This window comes from Corvus moneduloides, chromosome 19, assembly GCF_009650955.1.
Source record: "Corvus moneduloides isolate bCorMon1 chromosome 19, bCorMon1.pri, whole genome shotgun sequence".
Taxonomy (NCBI): domain Eukaryota; kingdom Metazoa; phylum Chordata; class Aves; order Passeriformes; family Corvidae; genus Corvus; species Corvus moneduloides.
Window position 1 is genome coordinate 1354915 of NC_045494.1, and position 16734 is coordinate 1371648.

At 64.4% G+C, this 16734-nt stretch overlaps 1 protein-coding gene across 1 annotated transcript in view; it reads left to right on the forward strand.

Annotated features, from left to right (window-relative positions):
* The first annotated feature begins 735 nt into the window (after window positions 1–735).
* SDK2 (sidekick cell adhesion molecule 2) overlaps window positions 736–16734 on the forward strand; it is a 44582-nt gene continuing 28583 nt past the window's right edge. Inside the window, exon 1 of the mRNA XM_032129019.1 lies at window positions 736–1359. Within this exon, the coding sequence (XP_031984910.1) occupies window positions 1281–1359 (79 nt within the window). The 5' untranslated portion in view covers window positions 736–1280. The remainder of the gene's footprint in view (window positions 1360–16734) is intronic.

Here is a 16734-nt window from a genome sequence, read left to right on the forward strand (position 1 = left end):
AGGTGCCGTGTGTGCTCAGGAGGCTGATCCAGAATTCCGGATGGGTATTTCCTCCTGTGCAGATGGTGCAGGTCCTTGGGTGTTAATGCTCGGTAGCAGCCGTGACTGAGCTGCTTTCCCCTACCTAATGCAAGGCACTGTGCTATGTGCTAGCAGAAAGCACAGACATCTTTTAAGGATGTGTGATCCTGTTGGGAGCTCTGGGCTTGAGGAATTGCAGGATCAGGCCTAATGTGGTGGTGTGTTGTCAGGGAGGTGCCACTGGGTCATCTCTGGGGTTAAAAGTTTTGTTGGGTTTTTTTCTGAGAAGCCTAAAATGTTTGCTTTGGTAATCCTGTGTCATTGAGTTCTGCCTTAGAGCTACCTGGGGGATGTGCTGTGTCCTCTTCGCTGGGGTCGAGCGCTGATGCTCTGAGCGCTGTTGGGGGGACTGGAGCACCGAGGGTTTAGGGTGGGAGCTGCAGACAGGAGCCGCTGCTTCTACAGCGGGGGCACCGGGGGCGGGGGGGACCCGCCCGCTCCGCACGAACCGGGGGCGGCCGGTGGGGACGCGCCCGCTCCCTCCGCGGCCGCTGGGTAGCGCTCGGGGCCGCGCCGTCTCCCCGCCTCCCCTGTTCGGGCTGCCTCCGGCTCCGCCGAGCCCCGCCGCCGCCGCTCACTCCGCCGCCGCACCGCGCAGGAGGAGCAGCAGCGGCCGGAGCGCCGAGAGGGGTCGGCGCGGCGCCGCCAGTCCGCCCGCGGCGCACCGCCGGCGGCTCCGAGCGGGACCCCGCGCCGCCGCCCGCCGCTGCCGCACTTTCCCCCATTCCTGCCGGGGACGAACCCTCCCCCTGTCGCCCGGAGCCGCCGAGGAGGAGATGTCCCTAGGCAAAAGCTGAGCGCTGGGGAGGGGCCGCCCCCCGCCCCCAAACTTTTCGTTCGGCCCCGGAGCGACGGGGACCCGGCCCCCATGGAGCCCGGGCGGGCAGGAGGGGCCGGGGGCGCGGCGCCCTGCGCTTCCCGTCCCCTTCCCTGACGCGGGGCGCAGCGCTCGGGGAGGGGCTCGGCTGCCGGCTCCGCTCCGGATTTGGTGGTCCCGGCTCCGCACGTCCCTGGGGAAGCTGCCGATGGTGGGGAGCTGCCTGCGGACCGCCCCCAGCCCCACGAGGAGCCCTTCACCCCGGCGCCTTCGCCTCCCCCTGAGCAGCGCTGCTGCGGGGGTCCCTGCGCCAGAGCCGCCCGGATTATAAAGTCGGGGAAGTTCTCCCCCCGCAACCCCCCCAGCTTGTCTCGGCGGAGCCATGGCCCGGCTCCGGAGCTGGGGGCTGCTCTGCTTCGCCGTGCTCGCCCTGCCCGGCCCCCCGGGAGCCGGCGCCCAAGGTAAGGAGATGAGAGGGGCGGCGGGAGATGGACTACGGAGAGATGGAGGGTCCCCGCGCTGCACCCCTCGACCGAGCCTTCTGCTACCCCGGGCTGGGAGATCGGTGTGCCAGCCGGGGGCTGGGAAGGAGGCGGCTCCGGAGCTCCTGCCGGGGGAAGAGCAGCATCCGTGATATTCGCAAAGCCTCCCCGGAGCCAGGACTCGGGGCCCGCCGGTGCCGGGTGCAGCGCGGTGTCCGGAGGGGTTCAGGGGGACGAGCAGCATGGCTCTGCTCTGCCTCCTCTTCCCCATAACTGCCCTCAAGCAGGAGATGGGGGGAACGTGTTGCACTGAGCATGAAGTAGAGTCTGTGCTGGACCACACTGGGAGGGTGAGCAACCGCGGGGGTAGCGTCGCCCATTCTCCCCCACCCCCTCCCCGGGGACCCCATTGTACCCCAAAATCCGGGGTGCAAGTTTGGGGGATTCCCAGGGAGCAGCTCCTACCCTGATGTTGGTCCATCGACTTCCAGCTGCTGGTACGAGCTAGCAGGGGGCTGGGGGAGTCTGCACCCCCGAGCCCCTGTGGGTGCCTGGGGCTCCCACTGCACCTCAACAACCCTTGGGGGCTGCAGGGCTGCTGGGCAGGGTGAGCCCTTCTCTGCTCCTTGCCCTTGGGGCTCGGGCACAGCACAGGCTGGTTTTAGCTGCTCCGCTACCCCACAGGGATATAAAAATAGTTTGTGGCCCTTTGGGGTGCAGCTGGGGTTCAGAGGGGCCGGGGGGACCCTGTGGTCCCCTTCCTGGCTGTGAGGGTACCTGCGGGCCTGGAGAGGAGGCTCCCGGCTGGCAGGGCTGCAGCGTGGCTGCCTCTGTCCCTGCGCTTGGACTGAGCAGATCCAGACTGGAAACGGGGGGGGCACAGCTGAGCGCAGCGCCGGGGGTCCTCACCCACGACATTTCTTGCCCTTGTTTGTGGCAGCAAGTGGAGCCAGAAGTCCCTGTGCGCTCCCGTGCTCCCGCTCCCCCTGAGCCTCCCCCAGCACTGCTATAATTTCTCAGTAATTAAGTTCAGAACATAACATCTAAAGCGGCAGTATATTATCCGGGCAGGCCCTGTGTGGGGAGCTCTGAAGGTCTCTTTGATTGATTCACTCCCTTGCCGAGTTTCTCTTCTCCTGGCTGGCGTCTCCGGCTGGCGGGTCCCCTGTGATCCGTTTGTTCCCTGCCTGCGGGACGGGCTCCCGGGGTGACCCAATCTCCTTCCATTCATGCGTGGGGCTCCGGGGTCTCGCTGTGGGGTGGAAGATGTGGGGCTGCCTGTGCCCCAGCCCTCTGGAGGGGTGGGGAAGGGGCTTTGCTCTGCTCTCCTGGCGCAGGAGCCGAGCTTTGCGGCTCTGGCTCTCTGCGGCGCGTGTCACGTCCTCGCGGGCGCTGTGACATTGCTCGGTGCCCGGCCCCGGCGTGGCAGCGGCCACGAGCGAGCTGGATCTGCTGGAGGGATCATTCCCAAAGCCTGGCACGTGCCCGCCTCCCCTGCCGCGGGTGGCACTGGGGACGCGCCAGCAGGGTCACCTCCCGGCTGCGGTGCCCGTGGGGTGCCGGCGCTCTCCGCTGCATCCCGCTGGGATGGACAGGGAGTGGGGTGATGGGGCTGGGAACAGCCCGGCACAGGGCTCCAGGCTCCGGTTTGTCCCCACTGCGGTGGGGCAGGCAGGGCTGGCAGCGAGGGGCAGCAGCGCTTTGTGCCGGGGCTATTGATTCTGGCAGCCAAAGAGAACGGGATCAATCGGGAAGGGAAGGAGGAGGCGACGGCGCGAGACCTCCCCGGCCGGGGCGCAGGGGCTGCCCGGGCACGGGGTGAGGCACCTCCATACCTGTGGTTGGTAGAAAAAAGGCCCCTCGCTGCCCGTGAGAGAGGGGATGGAAGTTTAATTACAGCCCGTCTGTGCTGTGTGATTATTAATTACCCGTGGCAAAAAATAACTTATTGATTAGGGGCCTCGTGCTAATTACCCGGAGCCCAATGCGGAGCCGGGGGAAGGCTCAGCCGGCAGCGCTGCCCGGGTGGGAGCTGTCGCAGTGCGACCTGTGCCGGGCCCGGGGGCTGTGCCAGGGCTGGGGGCACGGGCAGCCCACCCTGCCAGCAAAGGCTCCTCTGGCTGAACAAGGCAATAAAGGGCTCCCCAAGAGCTGGGGGGAGCCTGGGGGTCCCTAGCCCCCTCCTGCTCACTGTTTGTAGATTTTCTGACACCCAGAGATGTGGTTTCCCCACATCCGGTGCTGGGGGCACAGCCCGGGACCCCCCGTGCTGGCACAGCACCTCTAATGGGATTGAGAAGGCTGCGGCCAGTCCCAGGAGGGATTTGGGAGGCTTAAGGTTCCAGACGGGATTTGGGGCAGAGGCCTGCCATGGGCAGCTTCCACCAAAGAGGCTTATTAGAGGTGGCAGCAGGGGAGTTCCAGCATCTTCTCTCCCCGTGTGTGGGGCCTGGGCACGTCTGCACACACGGTTCCCTGTGGGGCTGGGCAGGAGGGGGACAAGGACAAGTCCCTGCCCTTCCTGGGAACGTGATGCTGGTGCCGGGCTCACGCCGGGACTTCGGTGACAAGAGCTGCTGGTTCCTCTGTGCTGATGGCATCAGGGCAGGAGGGGATGGCTGAGCCCAGGGTTTCCTTCCCTGGCTCGCTCGTCCCTGCCAGCGCTGCCACATTTGCTGGTGGCCTCGTGCAAGGCTCCGGCTCGGGAAGGAGAGTGGCTTTTAGGGGAGAGGAAGGGAAGATTAAAATTTGATGCTGCTTGGGAAGCCATTAGTGCTTGGGCACAGCGATGATGAAATTTTGATGACCTGATAACGATAAGGGAGGGGAATACAGTCCTGTCCCAGGCAGGCGGTGTCACTGTGCCCTGTCACTGCGCTGGTCCCCAAAGGTTTGGGGTGCCAGCTGAGGAGAACAGGCAGGATGAGAGCTGCCAGTGGGATGGTGATGGGAGCTCGTACTCACCTCCAGCTGGCAGCGCCGGTGGGAAGGGAGAGCTGGCGGCGGCTGAACAGCTCCTGCCCCGATGCCATCCGGGGACCAGGGTGAGTGACAACGTCGAGTGCTGCTCGTCCCTTAGTGACGGGGACTGGGCTGCGGTGGCATTTCCGCTCAGCAGGAGCACACGCAGGAGCTGGAGGAGAGCGGGAAGGAGGGAGCAGGCGGATGCTCGGCTGCTTGAGAACCTGGGAAAATGGTGATAATTAAACCGGGAGGAGGGAGGCTGGCGGGTGCTGTGACGAGGGGTGACCCTGCCCCCGCCACTCCGTGAGCCGTGTCCTTGTCCCCAGCCCGTGCCTGTGTCTGGTTCCTGCCTGGGGATGAGCTCCAGCCACACACGCGTTACCGTAGGCCCTACACAAACTGGTTTGGGGCTGTGTTGGTGTTTGCAGCAGCGGCACAGGCAGTGCCTGGGGAGAAATGGCCCCGTGGGGCAGCGCCGTGTGGGAGCAGAACCCGCTGGGTGCTGGGAGGGTGGGTGAGCGGAGGGTGCCCTCCTCTCTGAGCCCTCGTTACTGCCCCGAGCTCATTAGCGAGTGGCTGGCGTGTGGCTGGGTGAGAAACGGCCGGGGAGAAATATGCTGCTGTCAGAGGTGATGTGATTGTGCTAACGAAGGGCGAGCTGAGCCCCCGCCGTGCCCGCGGTTGTGCCAGGGCTGGTGGCTCTGGTGCTCCACTGGTGCCCCATGGCACTGCGCCTTGGGCTTCCAAAGCACCCGAGGGGATCCAGGAGCCCTGGGGGGATCCAGCAGCCCTGTGGAGCTGGGATGGCCCAGGGTGGGGGGCACTGGGGTGTCCTGGGAGCTTCTCTGCCAGTGTAGCGGAGCGTGGCATGGAGCTGATGGATAGGACATGGGGTCAGGATCACTTAGATGTGGTGGTGATGCCAGGGACCACCCTCATCCCCACGGTTTCCCCATCCAGGGAGGTGGATCCAGCCTCAGGACCTGTTTCTGTCACTCCACCCCGCTGGCAAGCAGGAACGTGCTGGCAGCAGCTCCCTGCTCTGCTGGCCACGCTTGGCATCCCTCACATCCTGGGCATGCTGGCGACGCCACTGGCATGGGCACTGCCCTCAGCACCCTCCATGGGTTTGGAGACTGGCTCTTGGGGTGCATGTCCCACTCCCAGCTTTGGGGATACATCCTGCACCCCCCTCCCAGTGCTGCCTCACCTTCCGGTGCCTCTCCCCAGCCTGACTCCCAGCACCTGCCAGTGCCCGGGGCAGGCAGTGGCCCCCTTGGCGGCCCCCCTCCCCACCCTCCCCTCGCCCCCAGCCCCGGGGGTGCAGGAATGCCTGCCTGGAAAGCCATGCCGGGCTCGGGTTGCCTGGGAACTGGGAAACCTGATCCCTGGGAACGGGGGCCGAGGACAGGGGACATTCCCGGGCTGCAGCTGGTCCCCGGCCCCCTTTGTCTCTCTGCTCTGATGGGGCCCCCAGGAATGGAGACTTGGGGCGTGGGGGCTCTCGGCCTGGAGCAGGGCCATCCCTGGGGACGCTGTGACTGGATGTTCTGGGCTGTCACCTTCCCGTGTGGATCAGTGTCACCACCATGGGCTGGGGAAGGGGACCAAGGCCAGGTTGGACGGGGCTTGGAAGAACCTGGTCTATGCAAGCTGTCCCTGCCCATGGCAGGGGTGGGACAAGATGAGCTCTAAGCCTCTTCCAACCCGAACCATTCCATGACTCCCTGAACGCCCTGGGATCAGCTGCTGCTGCGTGCCAGCAGCTGGGCATCCCGGCTGGCCCTGGGATGGCATGGTGGCGATTCCAGGAATGCTGGGGTCCCCTGTGCTGAAGCCACTCTCCCTCCCTGCCAGCCATCATTGTCTCCACCACCCACCCTGACACGTGGCAGCTCCTGAGCATGCCAGGAGCTTCCCTCCAGCCTGGGCAGTGAGGGGAAACCGAGGCACAGGGCAGGGGTGGTGGTGGGGACGGTGGCAAGGGGACTGTGGGGCTGGCTGGTGTCCTGATGCCTGATGGCGCTGGGTACAGTGGGAAGGGGACCCAGGAATGCGTGAGCTGCTCCCATGCCTCCCTCCCTGTCTGTGCCGAGGCCCCGGGTGCAGGGAAGCCTTGATGAGTTTGACCATTAGCAGGAGAAGCCGCTGAACTAATTTTAGCCCTGGTAGCTAATTGCTTTCTGCACTGCTGGGTGAGCCCACAACCTGCGAGTCCTCAGCTGTAACCTTGAGCCCTCCTGGCTCCGTGCACGGCAGCACCGGGGTCCTGCCAGGGCAGAGAGTGGGATGGGGATTTGTCTGTGGGATCGCTGGACCCTGGAGGGACTTCGGGGTGTACAAAGCTGGGAGGGGTTGGGGTGCCTGGCAGAGTCCTGCTACCCCTGGCTTGGATCGGCGTCCCTTGTGCCTTGCATGGAATGGGCACAGGTGGTGTGGGAGGACTCTGGCCATCCCCTGGGCCAGCAGAGGTGGCCATGGGATGTGGACCCCCCAGTGGTGGGTCTCCTTCATCAGCTTGGTGAAAGGAAGTGCTGGATTTGGACCCCCTTAACCGGGAATTGCTGGATCCAGGGGGCATTTCCCCAGGGCAAGAGGGAAGCTGGGGACACACGCGCTCCCTGTTCCTGCCTGCGGGGATGGAGTTCTTCCTGGGATCCCCAGCTCCTGGCAGTCCATGAAAGGCTGGTTGGGGATGGAGCGGGATGCGGACACGCTGCCGGCCCCCGGCCCAGCGTGAGGCCGGGATGGATGGGTGGATGGATGGGTGGATGGATGGATGGATGGGTGGATGGATGGATGGATGGATGGCCGGCCGGAGGGGGCTGGGACCGGCGGACACAATAGCTCCGGTTTCAGCACCCCGCCTCCTGCATGCCTGAAAAACAGCTGATGGCCGTGAAGGGGGATGAAATGGGATTAGCTGCTGCTTCCAAAGGGAGCGCGTCCTGTGCAGCCGGACAATGCGCCCGCTGCGCCCCCGCGTCTCACCACAGCCCTGCCCAGAGGGGCTCGGCGCTGCCTCCTGCCCTGGCTGTCCCCAGGGGGACCTGCCGACCCTCCGGTGCTCCAGCACTGGGTGCCGCACGGGCTCCCGGGGGTGCTGGAGACTCCGGGCTGGCCTGGGGGCTTCTCGGTGCTGCTTCCAGCGCCGAGCAGCTCCCAGGGGACCTGTTGGGGTGGCAAGGGCTCGGAGCTGTCCCACCCCAGCGAGCTCTGGGTGCCCAGCCTGGAACCCCGCAGTGAAAGGGAGAAGGGAACCTCGTGGCACAAGGGGCTTGGCAGGGTGGGCACCTCTGCCCTGGCCCCCCTGGTCGGTGCCGGGGCACGAGGGGGACCCGCGGGGTGTCCCGGGGCGGGAGCCACGCGCGGCCGCAGCTGCGGCGCTGCCGGGGCGTGCGGTGCCGTGCTCGGTGGAGTGAACTGATGTTTATTTTGATAACGAGTTCCCAGTGCATTCGCAAACTAATAAAATCAACTCATTAGGGTGGGATGTTTCATTCCGAGCTCTGCCGCCGCCAGAAGAGCCCTCCCCGCCGGCTGAGCACCGGGAAGCGCTCGGCATCCGGCCCCGGCGCGGAGGGAGGTGATGGGTGCCTTCATCGCCTCCTTGTCTCCGTTCTCCTCGCTGGCAGGGTGGGCAGAGGGGCTGTGCAGGGCGGTGGAAGCAAAGACGCGTGCGGCGAGCGGGGCACGGAGCTGCCGGAGCCCTTCCCCCGGGGCGCCGGGGGAGTCTCGCTCGCTTGGCTTCTCCCCATAAGCTTCACGTCAGGCTGGAATCGCTGGCGCGGCGTTGGCTGGAAAAGCCCCTCTGGCTGCGAGAGCCACAAGTGTGTGAATAAATGCGATGACCAGAGTTTGCTGCGCTGCCATGGAAATTCAGGGCTGGCTGGGGGGGGGGATGCCAGGCTGCCAGTTCTTCCCCCACCCGAGATCAGGGTTGTCTGGGAAGGAAAAGCTTTGGAAAAAAAGCTTTTCCAAGCAAAACTCATGTTCGCTGTCATGCTACAGCTATTTCTGTTTCAAGTGAGCAATGCAATGACTAATTAATACTTAGGAAAAAGGATGTCTGGGCAACACCCCAGTAAATGGGCGAGTGCCCGGTGCCCGCTGGCTCGGGGCCGTGCCGTGGGGAGGGGGACTGTGGCCGCCAGCGCCTTCATCCCGCCTGGCACGGGCAGGGTGGGAGCTGGCAGAGCATTTTCCATCCCGCGGGGCTGGTGACTCGATTGCGTCAGTGCCCTGGGAAGGGCTGAGTGGGGTTTTTCTTGCGGTTTGTCTCTCCTGTTTTTCTTTCCCCGCCGGTTTTTCGGTTGGGAACGCCGCCTCGTTCGGATTCTCTGGGAAGCGGCTGTTGTGTGTTTGTCTGTCCGTCTGCTGAGCATCCTGCGGGGCCGGGGGTGGCGGGACACGGGTGCCCCTGGCAGGAGGGACATCTCAGGTGCTGCTGTGGCTCCCGCAGGGCAGGTCTGTGGTGGCTTTGCTTTCCCACCCCCTTACGGCCGCTGTGACCCCAGGAGCTGCCACAACGCAGGGCTGTGGTGTCCTTCCAGGAATTCCTCGAGGATACACTCAGCGTGTTCCGTGGGGCCAAACCCAGCCCTGAGCTGTGCTGGCTGCCCCGGGCTTGTGCGTCACTCGGTGGGGTGGGTGGCAGGGGATGACCCCCTGGGGACGGGGTCCGGGCTCTTGGGACCCTCACCTCGCTTGGCAGCTGGGTGCGGAGCCTGCTCCTGCCAAATCCTCGTGGGGAAGCGCCGGGCTCGGCTGGGAAGGGCTGGGAAGGGCTGAAGTGCAGGAAGGGGGATGCACTTTGACCCCCTCTCGTGCCCGGGGAGCGTCCGGCTGGTGGCCGGTGGGGGGGCGGTGTGGAGGTGATGTCCGTCGATCCTTCCCTTCCTCAGTGTTTTGGAGCCTCTCCCGGGAAAATCAGCCGCAGGATCCGGCCCCTCTAATAGCGTTGAGTCACTCTCCGGGTGTCCGTGACTCACAGCAGTGACCCAGATACGGCGGAGCTGCGTAATCGCGGGCTTCGGAGGATTTCTGCCGTCGGAAGGAGTTTGCTGGGGAATGAGTTTTTGTCCAGAGCCTGGAGCTTGTTAAACGGCCCCAGCTGGGGACGGGGCTGTGCCTTTTGTGGGGACAGGCTCAGCAGGACAATGTCTGTCTGTGCCACCCGCAGCAGGGCAGCCCTGGGGATGTCCCTGGGCTGGGGGGACTCCTGTCCCCTGTCTCCTTTGCTGCAGGTCCCTTCCAGCTCCTGGCAGCGTTTGAGTTTGGAGCTGCGTGCCCTGGGGCCGGGGCTGGGATCAGACTCCGGGGTCCGTGTGCTCGGAGCCGGGTGTGGGGGTCCGTGGGGGCTGCCCGGTGCCTCGGAGCACAAAGCTCTGCTTGTCGGCCCCCCGGGCTCGGGGCTGGGCACGCACAACGGGGCCGTGTGTGTGTGACTGTTTGGGGTTTCCCGGGAGGGAAATGTTGGTTTTTCCAGCGGCAGGGATGGGCAGGCACACAGCCCCGCTCTGTTCCCAGCCACGGTGCTGAATAAATCCCTGTTTCCCGGCCAGGGCTGATGCTTCTCCGTTGGCTCTGGGAGCGTTTCAAGCCTTACCTTACCCACGTTGTCACCGGGGTGCACCTCGCTGGGTCCCCAGTGCCACCGGGCTGGCTACTGAGGGCTGTCCCGGGCTGTGCTCCGGGGGAGTCCTGAGAGGATAACGCTGGCACAGCCCTGGCTCTGCTGTGGTGGGCAGAGGAGGGTCTGTCACCAGGTTTGAGATCCCTGATGGCCGGGGACATGGGCTGGGAGCTGCTGAGGCGTTGGGGAAGGGATTGCCGGGGTGAGAGTGCAGGGGAAGGTGGCATCAGCTCCAGCACCGCTGCTGGGAGAAGGGAGATTCTGAGCCTTTTCCAACACCCCTCGTCCTGGGGGAGCCGAGCTCCCCCCTCCCCACATGCCCCATCCCTGGAGGGGTTCACCCGGGCATGGTGAGGCTGCCCACAGCCCGCTGAGCCTGCCAAGAGCCCCGGCTGTGGAAGAGGAGCTTGTTATGGAGCCATCCTGCTTTTAATTAACAAATTAAAATCCTAGTTAACAATCCAGCCCCAGGGCTGTTGGAGGCTGGGAGAAGCTGGAGCGTTTGTTATGAAAACAGCAGTTAATTAACAAATAAATAAATAAGTATGGGCCTGGAGACAGATGTGGGAGGAGGAAGGGGAGATGGCAGCGTGGTCGGCGTGTCCCACCGGCCTGGCCTGGCGGGATGCAGTGAGGGAGGAGGACATTCATCCATCCATCCATCCATCCATCCATCCATCCATCCATCCATCCATTTGTCCTGGGGGATGCCATGGCCCTGCTGGGCATTGCCAGCTCCACTCAGAGCCACTGGGTGCAGGGGGCTCGTGCTGGCAGTGCCAGGGCAGATCTGGCCACGTTCTCTGCCAGGGCCACCTTGGCTGGGCTTGGAGCTCCTGGTCTCTGCCTGGGCTTTTCCTGAGCGCCGCTGGCTCCGGGAATCACCCCCCTGCGGCTTCTCCCCCACCTGGGCCCGGGAAGCACCGCGGCAGATCTCCAGCAGAGATGGATGAGGTGTGACACCGGCAAAAGTGCTGTGCAGCCTGCAGGTGACACCAGTGCCGTGCTGGGGACCGCAGGAGGAGGGGGACAGCTCTTGGGGGGCATCGCTGGGGGCCTGCTCCTATATCCCTGTGCAGGGACTGCCATGGTCCCCATCAGTATCACCTTTGCCCCGAGATGGGGCTGTGGGGGGGATCTGGGGAGTGCTGGGCACTTCCAGGAAGGGGGTGCTGCGGCCGTGCCCCCCCTGGCCGTGCCCTACAGTGGTCAGCTTGGATTAGCCACAGGGATGTCACTGAGCGCCCCGAGTGGTGCCTGCTGCCAGCGGGGATTATCGCCACGGCTGGCTGGTGGGTGCTGACGGGGCCCTGCGGGGGTTTGGGGTCACTGTGCTGCTCCCCGAGGCGCTGTGGGGTCACCTGGAGTTCTCAGTGCCAGTGCCGCGGGCAGGGGTGGCTGTGGGATGTGACCCAGTGCCGCGGGCAGGGGTGGCTGTGGGATGTGACCCAGTGCCATGGGCAGGGGTGGCTGTGGGATGTGACCCAGTGCCATGGGCAGGGGTGGCCGTGGGATGTGATCCAGTGCCACGGGCAGGGGTGTCTGTGGGATGTGACCCAGTGCCATGGGCAGGGGTGGCTGTGGGATGTGACCCAGTGCCGCGGGCAGAGGTGGCTGTGGGATGTGACCCAGTGCCATGGGCAGGGGTGGCCGTGGGATGTGATCCAGTGCCACGGGCAGGGGTGTCTGTGGGATGTGACCCAGTGCCATGGGCAGGGGTGGCTGTGGGATGTGACCCAGTGCCGCGGGCAGGGGTGGCTGTGGGATGTGACCCAGTGCCGCGGGCAGAGGTGGCTGTGGGATGTGACCCAGTGCCATGGGCAGGGGTGGCTGTGGGATGTGACCCAGTGCCATGGGCAGGGGTGGCTGTGGGATGTGACCCAGTGCCGCGGGCAGGGGTGGCTGTGGGATGTGACCCAGTGCCGCGGGCAGGGGTGGCTGTGGGCACCAGCGTGGGGATGTGACCCAGGGCCTGTGTGAGGACGTGGGTGGCTGAGGGGATCACCGTGGGGACGTGACCCCTCTGCCAGCCCACACTGGGGCCCTGCAGGGTTTCCTGTGGGGTGAGGAGGGGGCAGAGCCCACGTCCCTCCTGCAGCTTCACCTTTCCAGAGACTTAAGGGAAGGAAATCAGTTTAAGGTCTGGCTCTGCAAGGCCTGCGGTGTCACACGGGCAGGAGCCGTGCTCTGCTGAGCAGCTCCTCCAGGTCTGCATCTCCCTCAGCCTCCCCCTTAATCCCATTACCGCACCTCTGCAATCATCTTATGGCATGTAGGGAACCCCAAATCCCCTCTGAGGGAGGCTCAGGGAGCAGGGCAGCAGTGCCAGAGCTCTGGGCTTTGCCAGGTCCAGCCCGGCTCCTCATCAGCTCCGGCTCCCCTCCTCTGCCAGCCCTCCTGGGGTCACGGGCACATGTCCTTGCACCCTTAATGGGAGGCGTCCCCACATCCCCAGAGCTACCCATGACCCCAAAAGCCTTTTTCCCGTGTGAGGGAACTGCTGAAGCAGCTGCACAGGGAAGCAGGGGGTTGGATGGAGATGAGGTGCCCATCTCCAGCCGTGTCTCTCCAGCAGGGCAGGAGCCGTGACGTGAGCCCAGGGAACAGCGCGCCCATGGCCAGCAGCCCCCTCCTGCCACCCGTGCCCCTTCCCCAGGGCAGAGCAGCAGCCCCCAGTGCTGTGAGCAGCCCGGCAGCTCAGTGAGGCATCGCAGCAAGGACGGACGCGTTCCAGCAGAAAGGTCATCGCAGGGCACGTGCTGGGGGCAGACGGCTGGAGGGCACTCGGTGCCAGCCCTTGGAGCCTCCCAGCTCTTCCCTCGTCATGGGAAGGACGGGCTCAGCACCTGGCACGGCTCCGGGCTCCGCTACTGGAGGGATGTGGCCGCTGTGAGATGCTCCCGCATCCCCGAGCGCCGGCAGCGCTTCCGTGCTCCACGAGGGTGGTTCATCCCTGTGATCCCGGTGTGCTTGGAGCCGAGGGACGGGCGCTGTCCAGGCTGCTCTGCCTCGGCTGAAAACCCCCTCAGCTCCTTTTTGGTGGGGCTCCCACCGCAGCCCCCGCTGTGTCCCGGACCGTGGTGCTGTGGGGGGGACCCAGCCCGAGCCCACCAGGGAGGCAGGGCCGCCTCTGCCAAGAAGGAAAATCACGCCCAGCACTGTTTTTTCTGCATGGCAAAGGAGAGGGCTGGAATTCGCAGCCCCAGAAGCTGCAGGACACCATGTCCAGGTGCCCCTCTGTCCCTGCTGTCTGGGAGTTCTGTGGGATTGGGGAACTGGCAGCTCAGAGGGAAGGGCTGGGGCGTGGGTGGGGACAAGGAAAACCTGGTGAGACAGGGATGGGGAGCCAGGCTGGGGGACTGGAGGGACGCTGTTCTCCAGTAGAAACTGGAGCACCGTGAGCTCACAGGTCCAGGAATTGACCCCCCAAAAGCTGCGCCGTGGCCCTGCTGCCTTCCCACACCCCCAGCTCCGGCTGCAGGACTTCCCGCCGTGGCTCTCACTGCCTCGGAGCACCGAACCCCTCCTAAATAATTCAGGAAGGCGAGTGCCGTCCGCAGGGGCTGCGGATAAACGCGGCAAATGGCTGAGAAATGGAGCGTGTCCTTCGGGAGCCACCTCTGCGCGGGGTGGCCGGGCCCCTCTCCTCCCTCCCGGCCCAGGTGGCGACTCCGGGCCCGCACAGGTACAGACGCCGGGGAGGAGGGGACGTAGCGGAGCTGTCGAGGCCACTGGAGCATCGGGAATTGCATTTCACGGCTGGGCAGGCTGGGATACCAACCCGGCCCCGTGCGCCGGGCGCTTGGAGAGGAGATAAGATTTGATTAAGAAGGCTGCTATTAATTTATGGCAAGTACACTCACGGCAGTGGAGAGGTTGCTTTTAATTAATAGCCAGAAGGAGAGTTTTAAAGCTCTTGGTCTCAGTGGGGGGAGAAGGGAGGGAGGGGAAAGCAGGGAAGGAAGGGAACAAAGTAAGTTGGGAGGATTAATGGTCACATCTGCAATTATAAGTCTTTTTCTTAGTAAAAAGGGCAAAAAAACCCACATCAAAAGACCCGCCGTGAGGGGTGGGGGGCGGTGTGCGGGGCAGCCGGGCTGATCCCTGGGGATGGGATGGGTGGGACTGTGCCGGGTGCCTTTGGCACTGCTCCGTGTGGGTAGCGGGGCTGCCCTGTGGCACCAACCCAGCCTGGGGGACAGCAGGGCACAGCTGGGTGTCCCTGCGGCTGCTCCAGGGCCGGCTCTGCCGGGATCGGGACCGAGGGCCAGTGCTGGGCTGGATCTCATGGAAGAATTCTTTATTGTGAGGGTTGGAGGCCCTGGCACAGGGTGCCCAGAGCAGCTGTGGCTGCTCCTGGATCCCTGGCAGTGCCCAAGGCCAGGCTGGACATTGGGGCTTGGAGCACCCTGGGATAGTGGAAGGTGTCCCTGCCCATGGCAGGGAATGGGACTGGATGGGTTCTGAGGTCTTTCCCAACCCAAACCACTCTGGGATCCCGTGACTCTGTGATTTTGGCTTTGGTGGTGATGGGATGAGGAGGATGGAGCCGTCCTGTCCGGCTGCCAACCCTGTGGGATCCCCTCGGAGGCTGCAGGGAGTGGCTCAGGTTGCTCTGCACCTGCCCCGCTGCTGGGAGGAGGGCGAGCAGGGCTCGGCCAAGGTTCCCAAACCACACTGACCCGTTCTTGGCTTCATTCTTGGCACCCCCAGGCGGTTCCTGGACCCCTCGGTCCCCGCCCGGCAGCACCGTCGCGCTCCGTGGCTCCCCAGGTGCCGGCAGCGCTCGGCATTTCAATTCCATGTTTGCTTTTTATTAAGGGGATGGAGCCGTGTCTCAGGAATACTAATGGCTCCGGCAGCGGCGGAGAGAGCCGCTAATCCCCCTGCACCTGCCACCCGCCCGCCGGGGACCCCGGGAGGGCCCTGCCTGGGGACACCGGGAGCACCGGGGGCCGTGCCGGGGTGTGGCGGTGGCTCGGTGCCCTTGGGGACCTGTGCCATTGAATCGACCCGGTGGCTTTGCCAGCACCCACTGAAAAACTGGTGCTTCCCAAGGGCACCTGGCATCCGACAAGCTGGGAGTGGGACTCAGCCGAGGGGTGGCTGCTCGGGCAGGGATTCGTTTGTCCCCAGGGCCACCGCGTCCCCACCACCCCTTGGATGGCCAGCATGGATCCCCTGGGGCCACCTGTCCTTGCACCCAGCTGAGGCTGTGACCCCACCGCGGTGCTCAGGGATGCTCTGGCCCCCCATGGGTGCTGTTTTTGGGAGCCATGGGTGACGTTCCCCCCCTCCCCAGCCCCCCAGATGTGGTGCGGCTGCGGTGGCGCCGGGAAACCGTGCTGCGAATATGTTCCACAAATGAATAATAAAAACAAAGGAAAATTACCCTCTTATTGAAACTCATTTTATGAATAAAACAATTATTCTGCTAATTGAAAAAATGTGTCGTTAAATTAAATGCAGTGGTTCCTATTAAAATTTTAGTGGATTTCTTCTTCTCCTCTGTTTCTTTTCCCCCCTTTTTCCTTGCCTCCCTCCCTCCTGCCTCCGCTGGCGGCTAAAGGCTGGTAATTATAGCGGAGGGTTTCGCTTTCTCTTTATTGTTTTTTAATCTCTTCATGCTGCGGAGCCAGTGAGAGCCTGATGCCGAAGAGATTTAGCTCCATCTCCCCGTGCTGGGGGGGACGGGGGGGGACTGGGGCGGGAGCTGCTCGGTGGCAGTGCCAGGTGGCCGTGACACTGCTCCTGGAGGGCTGGCATCTTCCTTACTGGGCTGGCATCTTCCTTTCCAGGCTGCCGTCCTCCTTTTTGGGTGGTGATAGCCTGGGAAGGATGGGGGAGCCCTGGGAAGCTGTGGGGGCAGCAGGGACATGGCTCTGTCCCCTCTCTGTGGTCCAGATGGGGTGTGGGCAGTGGAGTGGGCACTTCCCAGAGCTGCACCGACCAGAGAAGGGCTGTTGGGAAGGAGGAAGAGGATGGAGCTGTTTCCCTGAGGCAGTTGCTGGTCCCTGGTGTTGGCTGGGCTCTCTTGGGTACCTGGAGCCCGGAGTGAGGGTGGGCTGGGCTCAGGACATCCCTCTGGTGCTGATGGGCATCGGCTCCATTGGGATTCCCGGTGCATCCTGCTGGATTGTGGTAATTAGCAGGAATGGGCGCTGGGCTGGTCACCTCCCGGTGGGTGAGCTGGGGAGCGGATGGGTGTCACCGCTGTCCCTAAGGGGGGTGGCCCTGTGCTGAACACGAGCAGAGGTGGGGACTGTGTTGTCCCCTGGATGGTGGTGCCAGGCAGGAGGGGACCCGGGTGTCCCATGAGCCGCTGGTGCTCCGGGGGTGCCCGGGGGGACCTGTGGAATTGGATCTCCTGCCCCCATCCCCATCTCGCCCCTGAAGGGGAAGGGGAAAGGAGGGGGCTGCACCGTCCGTCCCTACCACCCCCCCGCCAGCAGCTGCCAGGCAGAGCCGTGCCCTTGGCAGGCATTCCGGGATTCCTCCAGGCTTAAAACTCCCCGTCCCTTCCCATCAAGAGGGATTTGAAGCCGGGAAGAGGGGAGCTTAGTTCCCAGCTCGCCCATTACGGCCGGGAATTAGGATCCATTACGGCTCTTTCGGGAGCCCTGCCCTACATCCGCGCCCGCTCCGGCTCTAATGCCCCGCCGGCCCTGATGTAACTAAAGTGCAGAGGCCAAGATTGTGATCCCATTAGGCGGGATTAGTGCCGTGCCAGGGCCTGGCATTAGATTGTCATCGGC